Source organism: Mytilus edulis, chromosome 8, assembly GCF_963676685.1.
Source record: "Mytilus edulis chromosome 8, xbMytEdul2.2, whole genome shotgun sequence".
NCBI classification, from domain to species: Eukaryota; Metazoa; Mollusca; class Bivalvia; order Mytilida; family Mytilidae; genus Mytilus; species Mytilus edulis.
The window spans coordinates 72,524,357-72,535,685 of NC_092351.1; the positions used below are offsets into that span (position 1 = coordinate 72,524,357).

Genomic DNA, 11,329 nt, shown 5'->3' on the forward strand with positions numbered 1-11,329 from the left:
TGTATGAATATATTTTATATATGAATAATATATAGTATTACACACAAAGTATTTATAAGATTTAACAGGTAAAGAACTTACTAGCATAGATTTCTAAGCACATCAAATTATATAATTTTAAAATGGCATCACAGATTGCTTTGAACTTTAAATAGACCATATAAACAAACAACAAAGAAAAGAGAGGCTCAAAAACCGAAACTCTACATAAAATTGGTAAAATTCTAATCAATAATCGATAACTGAAAAATATCATAAATGGTTTATATCCGAAGTCATGCAATCTTCAAAATGTATCAATAGCTAAATTTATGCAAGAAAACAGTTACATCTATTATACTAAAATAACGAGGTCCAATTTGTCAGCCGTCATGGGGTAAAAACGACAAAAGAATTCAATTTTATATATAGCCAATATAGGACAATGGTGCCGATTAAAAATTACACCACTAATAACCCTTTTGTTTTCCACATAATTAATATTGCCAATAATTAACAAGATACGGGTCGAATCCGATACCGATACCAATAGTATATTCACCTGTTACATATTACCTTATCTGTACGTTCCGCATCTTACAGGCGCACCACCAAGCGGTGTAGTTCGGATTTTGCTATATATATACACGGGCCATAATCACAGGGTTGACACTACTAAATTCAATCATTGTCAAATTGTTCCCTATTGTAGTAATTTGATCAGTTAGACTTTCTAAGATGACAATACGAATACTAAAATTCTGGACTTAAAATAAGGCGTATAGGTACAGTTCTCAATTTGTTAGCGGGCATGACGTAAAACAGCAAATCAAAGAATTCAACTTTATTCATAACTTATATAGGACATGCTGTTGATTAAAAATACTCCATTCTAGGACCTTTTGTTTTCCAAATAATTAATATTACCAATAATTGATAAGCTTCAGGTCGACGAGTTCAAACAGAAAGATTTTGAAAGCAGAGAAAACTGTGCGTCTTATAATCGGCATGACTTTATCAGATGACAATTCCCAATACTAAAATAAGGCTTACTCATAGTTATATACTTTAATTCAGCCAGGGACCCGCGATATCACAGGTGTGTTCTAGTGTTTATTTATTTTTACAATTTTTGTGTTTGATTAATTTACTAGTCACGAGAATGTCGGGCTGAAAACAGCACAGTTTTAGCACAGATTAAATCCTTTTTCAATGTTCAACTAATGGCATTGCACATCAAATAAGATCATTTTAAAATGGCATCAAAGATTGCTGTGAACAACAATAAAGGGGGGAAAAACTGGAAATATATAGTTTTAGATCTTTTTTTGTCTACGAAATGTTTATTACGTATACAAGGTGACATTGTGATCACTGTAAACACAACTGAAGTACCCTCTAGTTGATTTTGCAACAAAGAGTCATACACAATTTACGTTAAAAACCGAAAATCGTATTATCATGATTATATCAGATATTCTTTTTCAAAAAAATATAAACTCAAAGTTCAAATCAGAAAAAAAAATGTATGAATTTGATACCATTTGATTAACAAATCTTCCAAACCATAATAAAGGATATTTTGTCAAGATTTTAAGAAACGAGTCAGTGTATGGTTTAAGGTTATTGGTTAGCTTTAGAACTGTATGCCGAGTTCGCATTTCTGCAAATTCGACCCGTTATCATTTTGCAAATCCTTTTAATAAATCCATTGGTAATGGGAAAATAATGGTGGAATTCCTCTCTGCTGCTATGCTGTTCAAGGTTTGTAAATAACGGAGCTGAATGGCGGCTGGTGATTGGGCCATAATGTCGGCTGCTTCCTTAAGCGCACGTGAAGCACGTTGTTCGCCTTCGGCTGCAAGAACCTGTTTAAAAGAAAATCAGAATTTTTAAACATAGTGTTAGACTGTTTTCGTTAAAATCAGAGGTTTCGCCAAATTTCTCTTGTATTTGTTTTATGTCGAACAGTATGGCAAGCCGTTCTCGTCAAAACTATGTTTAAACCCTTTTTTCGAAAAAAAAATACACACTGAGATTAAAAAACCTAAAATAACACACTGAGAAATCGAAATTACACACTGAGATTTCAAAAAATAAAAAACACACATTGAGAATTCAAAAATACACACGGAGATTTTAAAAAGACACACTGAGATGAAATAAATTGAAAACACACACTGAGAATTGTTAATTACACACTGAGATTTCAAAAATACACACTGAGATTAATATGCAAATTACTAATGAATATTCATGAGATGAATAATTCAACAGATTGATATCTTGATCTCAAGAACTCTTGTCATTATAATGAAATGCGAGTCCTTCAACCAACATTCGTAATAAATTTCAAGACTTAACATCGCTCATATTCATAAGTTTGTTGCCTATAATTCAGATCATTACTACCAGTAATTAAACAGGGGTCCCTTTTTAAAAGTCTTCCAACTGTTTCCCTGATTTCGCTAGTTAATCTTTTATATTTTTGTTACGTTTATATGCTTTATATAGACACTTGAGTAAAAATTTCACTTTCACTGCATTCTTTTGCAGATTGTTCCAATGTTTTCTTATGATTTTAATAAAGTTTTTCACCATTTGGTTATATATTTTGTAATAAGAGTAAGTGGGTATTTTTCTTGTTCTTGTATTTCTAAAGTTTTTTTTATTAATTATTTGGAACCAAATCGAAGGACTAACGAGTTCTGTCCCCTTGTTGTTTTAACATGTTTAAGCTTGTAATAGATTCAGATTAAGTATGCTAATTAGATATGTGCGCATAGAAAGTGCGCACAAATCTCAGTGTGTAATTTTAAATTCTCAGTGTGTAATTTCAAATTCTCAGTGTGTGTTTTCAGTTTATTATTTCTCAGTGCGTCTTTTTGAAATCTCAGTGTGTAATTTTCAATTCTCAGTGTGTAATTTTCAATTCTCAGTGTGCGTTTTTCATTTTTGTAATCTCAGTGCGTCTTTATGAAATCTCAGTTTGTAATTATCAATTCTCAGTGTGTAATTTTCAATTCTCAGTGTGTAATTTTCAATTCTCAGTGTGCATTTTGAAGTTTTTAAATCTCAGTGTGCTTTGTTGTAATTCTCAGTGTGTAAATTTTTCGAAAAATGGTTTAAACATAGTTTTGACGAGAACGGCTTGCCATAGAACAGGATATAAATCGTAAAGTTGATAAACGTCAGCGGGATTCGAAAATAAAAAATAAAATGAAAATGAAACAAACATGCAGTGCACTTTAAGTCCTATACATTAAATAGAAAAGGTAATAAAAGTGTAAAACTTTACAATTCTTTAAATGAACAGACAAATATTGTTTAAGAATTTCATCGTGTTGAAACCCTTTTATTTATTTATTTTAGTCACAAAAAAAAAAAATTACTTAAAGCTTCGCAACTTTCCCGTCAAAAACGGTTTAACTAAAACGTTTTAGTTTTCGAACCTCAACGTACACAAACGAATATGTGATCCTGTATTATCAGTTAAAAATCACCAGTTCGGTCTTTTAAAACTGACTATACGGTGTTGGATATGCTCGTAGTTAAAAGGCCGTATGGTGACCTATATATTATTGATATTTTTTGCTTAGGTCGACTTTTATTTTGACTCGGTTGGATAGTTTTCTTCATCAGGTCATTTCAAGACGAATATGAATTGATGGTTATAACAAAATAATTACATTAGATGTATGTTTCATTATAAAACGTTATTCTGATTGGCTAACTGCACCTATGTGTTATTCCTTAAGCAATTGCATAACTCAATAAAACTTATCATTCATGATAACACGAGGTCCCACAATAAATTGCACAGGTGAATTAAATAAAAAAATGATAAAATTCGTGATTTCGTGATCCTAGCTTAAAAATGCATTAATTATAAGTATTGAATGCTTCTTTTTGTAACTTCATTGGGTTGTAAAAGCTTTGACCATGCGCATATTTCTAGATTTAAAAAGAAGCATTTAATTCTTAAACAAAATGACAAAAACAAAGCATCGATATAAATTTAAATCTGCGATATTGCTAGTACCAAAGAATCGGCATATAGTTCTAGCGTAATAAAACGATTCTCATACCTTAGCGCGTGCTTCTCTTGAAGCCTCTGCTTCGGCAGCCATTGCTCTCTGGAGTTGTACCGGAAGCCTGACATCCTTGCTAGAAATCACAAAATTTATCTTGGTTAAATATTGAGAGTAAGTTTTGAAAAAAAATGTGAAAATTACTATTTTTGTTTGAATCTATAATTACGAAAAAAAAGTTTTAAAACATCATTTTGACTCTATTTTTCTTATATAGATTTTTCGTGCATTCAATACAAATGTTGATCTGTTTAAGGATTTTCGTTCAATAATAAATAAATAAAACAGTTATTTTTTCTCTCTCTCGATTCGATAAAGTTCAGCGTGCACAAGTTTTTATCATATTCTGCCACAGAACTGTTTTACGTAACTTGACTTAAATTTAGTTTTACATAAATTGGATAGATGGCAGAAGTTCTTATTCTGATATTTATTATAAATTAGGGACGACATCAAAAGTTCAATGAAGGATAAAAAACTTAATTCACATGACCCCCCAACCCCCCTCTAAACTTAATTTGGGAAAAATTGATTGACCCATATGGATATATGTAAAAATCAATGTCGGATAACCAAATCTTGCAGCAGTTCTACCCCCAAACTATTTGAATTAAGTTTTTTTTTTTTTTTTATCTTACATTGATCTTTTGATGTCGTCCCTTACATCAATTCAAGTTAATACATTTTTCAAGGATAAAATTTATTTAAAATAACAATATTATAAAATGTAACATCACGTTGGGAAAATTCACTATCATGAAATACCGTAATTCACATTTAACGAAATAAGACATAACTTACATTTCGACCCTTTCTACCTTGATTCCCCAAGGATCTGTCGATTCATCCAAAATGTGCTGAAATTTTAAAAAAATATTATAATTGAGATCTACGATTGAGAAAACATAGAATTTTAATTGACATGTATACTTTTGATACTGAGGGATAGACTGCATGGTGATTGTTAAAATACTTAGTCTGTTATTCCTATTAGGCAAATGTGAATCATGAAAAACTCGTAGTAAATGCCATTTACAAAACTTTGGCAAACATTTGTGTTTTCGCCATAAAATAACCGTTGCAGTTTTTCAAAGAAAGTAAACCCACTTCATGTACCTGATTGAGCAAACCCGACAATACAAAACAAAAAATATAGAGGGGAACAATAAAAACGTGTTTATATCATAGAACAAGCTGTTGTAAACATATTAAGAATGAGTTTTTCAAAAACAACATAGGCAGACTGAGATAGAAGAGGGACGAAAGATACCAAAGGGACAGTCAAACTCATAAATCTAAAATATACTGACAACGCCATGGCTAAAAATGAAAAAGACAAACAGACAAACAATAGTACACATGACACAACATAGAAAACAAAAGAATAAACAACACGAACCCCACCAAAAACTAGGAGTGATCTCAGGCGCTCCTGATAGAAGGGGCGTAAAGGGCGTATGGTTTGTATACGTCTATAGGTATTGTCTTACCTGCATTTGAGCAGCAATAGAATCTCGATCAGTAAGAATTTCAGACATGTTTTTTGTTCCGAGTACATTCCGTAGAGTAGTAGCTGCTAACAATCTTGTAGAACTGTCGGCGTTTTCCACGTTACACACAGACATTGTAGGGTCAAAAATACGGCTGTAAATTACAGCATCTACGGCTACTGTAACGGAATCTTTCGTCAAAATCTGTAATAAACACGTTCAAGAAAATAAACAATACTGGGAAAATAAAGGGCCGATTTCGTAGGTTAGTGGATGTACTTCAAGTTGTTACGAATGTCATTTACGGTACATCTGAAGTTTGTTTTAACAGCTAAGATATTCCTGTCTATTAGAAAACATCTGTGTTACTGCTTTATATTCTTTTTCCGTTTTCAGTAAAATTGTAAAAAAAAAAAGAAGTAAAATTGTCATTGAAGGAGAGAAACTTATTTAAAAACTGGTGCTCACACTGTGTACAGTAAACTACAAAATCGCGACTTCTTAACAACTCTCACAGAGAGTGGCATACTGCAAATTTTTCCATTCATTCGTTTGTCCGTTCGTCTTACAGTTAAAAACGTTAACTATTCTAGAATTATTTTTTTTTATAATCATTACCACTGATAATCAAGTTTTTTGTGTGAATTTCGACAACTTGTAGCTGGATGTGTAAGACCTAAGCACGACATTTTATGCAAATTTTGTTTAGGGCATTCGTCACAACTCGGCAGATTCCGTACGTTCTAGAAGACGAGGAGCGGATTCACCCGAGGATAGCCGATTGTTGTTTTAGAGATGAAAAAACAGCTTACCTCCTGAGGTGGAACATCATAGGACACGGTTCGAAGATCGACCTTTTTAAACTCATCAAGACAAGGTAATATAAAGAACATTCCTGCAAAAATGTTAAAACAAAAAAATCTGCTTCTTAAAAGTCAAAAGTTATTGTGGTATAATTTTTTTGTAACAACTATTTAGTATGTTTTTGTTCTTATTCAATGGGTCAATGGAGGGACATATAAGAATCTGAACTGCATTCTTTTTATAGAAAAACTAACTACATTATATTTATTCAAATATTTCGATAAGGCAGTTGATGATGCAAGGATGAAAGTAGTTACCACAAATATTGAATGGACAGAAATGGTCTTTTCAAACTATATAAATACATGTCTATGTAGAGCAAAACTTACAACGGTTAGCTGATTGTGGGATCATTATGACTAGATCAACAACAACAACAATTTCAACAACAACCCTTCTGTTGAATATGAATTCAAATTTGTAACAATCTTACCTGGACCTTTAGCTCCTCCAGGAAGTACGCGTCCAAGTCGAAAAATGACAGCCCTCTCGTATTCTTGCACGATCTGAAAATATTAATAATTACAGTAGACATCACAATTAAATCATATGTACATGTTAAAATCAGCATGACAAAATTTTTTATTACGTCAATTGGAATTATCTCCCTTATTTATTACGTCAATGGGAATTATCTTCCTTATACCATTGACATAATAAAATTTAAAAAAAAAAGTGAGTTGTTTTATAGTCCTAATATTTTTAATTTTTCACAATTTTAGGTTAAACATCTTATATTTATTTGGTTGATATTGTCTTCATATTGAATTTGAATATAATAAAATGTATTATAACAAAATCAGAATAAATTCGTTACATTCGCCTCACCCAATATGAATTTTATTGACCCGATAAATTCTCGTATTAGGACAATTGAACACTGTGTAACAAATTTCTGTACAATTTTTTATTACGTCAATTGGAATTATCTCCCTTATTTATTACGTCAATGGGAATTATCTCCCTTATACCATTGACATAATAAAATTTAAAAAAAAAGTGAGTTGTTTTATAGTCCTAATATTTTTAATTTTTCACAATTTTAGGTTAAATATCTTATATTTATTTGGTTGATATTGTCCTCATATTGAATTTGAATATAATAAAATGTATTATAACAAAATCAGAATAAATTCGTTACATTCGCCTCACCCAATATGAATTTTATTGACCCGATAAATTCTCGTATTAGGACAATTGAACACTGTGTAACTAATAGTACAGAAATTTATTAGGATAATATCAGCCAATCAAATTGCGAGAAATCATGACAATTGCTTAAATTCAAATCATTAACCATGTTATATATAACCGAAAAGTCAAAATTTGTACGTATTTGCAGATGAGTAATTAAATCATAAATATAATTAAATGGAGATATTGGATAGACGACGTAAGACACATAACAAGAAAGACAAATCAACTAGATCAATTCATCAGTAAAATACGGATGCTAATTCAAACGTCTTTTTCGATAAAAAAAATTGTGTTTTCTTATTTTCCAGGAAGGTTTAACAAAGTTTTTGGTGTCTTAAATTTTACATGTTTTAAGCAACGTGTATATAAATGATAATTTATTGTTGTGTCGTTGTTCTCCTCGAATATTTAATGCGTTTCCCTCAGTTTTAGTTTGTTACCCCGATTGTGTTTTTTGTCCATAGATTTATGAGTTTTCAACAGCGGTATACTACTGTTGCCTTTATAACTACAAAAATAAGTTTATATATCAGTTAGATACTGCAAAAGCAAATAATTGTCTTTTTAAAATTTTAATTCAAATGTTATTTTTTTTTGCATTAAACAAGCTTAATATAGGTCAGTTTCATAAATTTCTATAACAGCGGAATATTCATGTCTGACCAATCGTACATCGGCCATTTCCGCCTTTGTCGGAAGTAGCCGAGTAGTGACGCGTAATGTTTTATTTGATGCTGCTTACCTTTATCGTCATGCAGAGTGAAACTGGGAAAAATAAAACAACTAGAACATATGATAGTCCCATTAAAATGCATCCACAGCATCCTATCCCACCGTCATCTCCTTGACTATTGTCTGAATGTTTAACTGAAATGACATTTGTATGTACCATGGTTATAATGAATTGTATAGAACAACAGTTATTCGCTTAAAGTTCACTCTTTCATTATTATTACTAGACAGTATATCTAACTATTGAATAAACACTTTCATAATGGTGTCAGACCACCAATTCACTCCCTCCAATTTAGAACGTAAAGGTTGCCCTACTCTGAAACAAAATAGTGTTTCTGGTGTCATTGTTTATATACACTAACCAACGAATTCACAGAAATGAAACTTTAGGTGAAATAAAAATATATTCAAAATTGGTTGATTATATAAGGAATCACAGAAGCATGACTGGAGTCCCTTAAGTCAGTCAGTGCCCTCCTCCTATATGAAATGTTCTGAATCCGCCACTGACACATTTTGAGCCAAAACTTACTTGTCTGTGAGTTTGCATTAAAAATTGAGGCTAAATACGTTCCATGGTATACTAATTTAAGATTTCTTGAAAACCAGGGGCTATTTTTAGGAGTACTGGTCTTCCGAGAGGCATCTCTTTCTTATAAGACTTTAAAGGTGGGTTGAAATTTGGCATCTACAACGCAGTTACGGTGATACCTTTACAATTTAGAATATACCTGGTATCTGTAAAATTAAACCTGAGGTAAATTTTTAAGAAAGCTGAGAAAATTGCAAAATTTTGTTGAATAGATAGGGATTTTAAGTGGTGTTCCGACACATAATCAGTTGTTAACAATAGAAATAAGACGGTTTCAAACAGACAGCTTTCAGTTGTATGAAACGCTGTTTATGAAAAAAAATAGTTTGAAAGAAAATGTGAAAGCATTCTTATGATACATCCTTACATCACTAGCACAGCATAACAAAACAAAAATTAAAACAGAGCAGCGTAAAAGAAAGTAGGTGAAATATTACAGAGAAATATTCAAACTGACAACGCCCCGTGGCTAAAAGGAAAAAGATCAACAGACAAACAATAGTACACAAAACACAACACAGAAAACCAAATATTGAGCAACACGAACCCCACCTTATATTGGGGGTGATCATAGGTACTACGGAAGGATAAGAATATCATCCTCTACATGTGACACCCGTTGTAAAAATTCAGCATTTAAAAAAAAAAGCAAATCAAAGAATTATATTAAATTGTGTATCAAATAAAATAAATAAATGTAAATATTTAAATAAATGACTCTTTTCGTCAACATATGTACATGTACACACAATTGCACACCGTATTATCTACCCAATCATACATTGGCAGACTGCAATATTTGAAGTTTAAATATAAAGTACTATCATATGCTCTCATATCGTATTAAATCATCATATATAGGGGTGAAAAACTAATCATATTAGTATACGAAAACATTAAGTGACTATTATAGGTTGATAATCTCCGTACAACACGCACACATCAATTAAATTAACCCCTTTAAAAAACAAGAACGAAGTAAATCAACCTGCGATTCTATTAATTAACTGCGGTTCAGTTGTTGTTGTTGTTGTTGTTGTTGTTGTTGTTGTTGTAGTTGTTTGATTTTTGTTTTTTCTTTTCGTTAATTTTTTGCAGAACCATCTGAATATCTATTGATAAGTAAATTATCGTCAAAGATATATACATGTGTCTAATATTTTGCTAATATAGTAAAGCATGTCGCACCTCATTTACACAACAGTATAGAGGAGGTTCCAAAATCCTCACTACCCTTCATATAGACTTGCTACAATTATCCTAATTATGTTTTTTTTCAATTTTGCCCCTTTAACAATTTTACTGCTATAACTAGGAGAATACCATTATACTGACATCCAAGGGCAATCAGTAGACTGGCACTTATCAGTAAACTTATAAATGAGTAAGAAAGAAATAAAAGAAAGGGAATTGTAGCAAGTCTACCCTTCATACCAAATCAACCATCACTTTTGAAACAATTTTTTGAAATTGAAATAGTCTTACCTCTATTTCCATCCATCTTTTGTGTCGAAATTATTCCAGTTATGGATTTGTCTTTTCTACAATAACGTCACGGGTAGATGCAAAATGATTCCAAATCGGGCTTGTTTATTATCTAACTTAATTTATTTTAAATAATATAGTTTTATGAAAGACGATATACTCCTGTGACGTTACACACAGCACATGATCAATTTCGTCGACGTTATTTCGAAATTAGCAAAGAAATAATTACGAAATAGGATCTTGACCTAGTTGCCAACACAAGTATTCAATACACATTCAGGTAAAAATCTATATGTGAGACAGGTAAACACAGAATAATAGAGTCCTTGAAAGTTCAAAACGTATTTACATATAGTCCTACTTATTATATGCAAGTAATTATCCGAGTTACAAATTACTACGAAAAATAAATAAGATAACAATTTTATACTACAACAGTGCTATCTGAGAAGTCAAATCGCATTGACCGTATATAATTTTCGTAACATGCAGGCCCCTGATAAATGGTCACGTTTCAGGTAAATAATGATCAATTACATTAAGGTCGGGATGGGGTTTAATATCTTCACGAGCCAAGGGATACAATGTGGTTTTTCCCTCTACAGTATCCTATATAGTGACTCTTGGTTAGCAAAAGTGGGGTTTGCAGAATAGATATTAACCAGAAGGGATAGAGAAGGGAGAGTAATTAAAGGACAAAAAAGGAAAGAGTAGGGGAACATTGTTCGAAAAATAAAGAATACAGAATAAAGTGGTGCTAGAAATTAAAGAATACAGAATAAAGTGGTGCTAGAAATAAAAGAATACAGAATAAAGTGGTGCTAGAAATTAAAGAAAGGAGAATAATGTTAGAAACTTACAAAATTACAGAAAAAATGCAATAAAAATTCAAG

General features: G+C 31.4%; 1 protein-coding gene across 1 annotated transcript; it reads right to left on the reverse strand.

The window, feature by feature from the left end:
• LOC139486214 (stomatin-2-like) lies at nt 1–10,751 on the reverse strand. Its single transcript, XM_071271008.1, has 8 exons — nt 10,434–10,751; nt 8,364–8,488; nt 6,858–6,930; nt 6,373–6,455; nt 5,561–5,764; nt 4,872–4,927; nt 4,068–4,146; nt 1–1,847 (listed from the first exon to the last, which is right to left on the reverse strand). The coding sequence occupies exons 1-8, from the start codon at nt 10,447–10,449 to the stop codon at nt 1,662–1,664; spliced, it is 822 nt and encodes a 273-aa protein (XP_071127109.1). The 5' UTR covers nt 10,450–10,751; the 3' UTR covers nt 1–1,661.
• Between the last annotated feature and the right edge of the window lie 578 nt (nt 10,752–11,329).

Coding starts and splice junctions, on each gene's coding strand:
- LOC139486214 (XM_071271008.1), bottom strand. Junction 5,765..6,372: donor ATGATGTTCCACCTCAGGAG/GTAAGCTGTTTT, acceptor TGTTTATTACAG/ATTTTGACGAAAGATTCCGT. Junction 4,928..5,560: donor CTATTGCTGCTCAAATGCAG/GTAAGACAATAC, acceptor TTAAAATTTCAG/CACATTTTGGATGAATCGAC.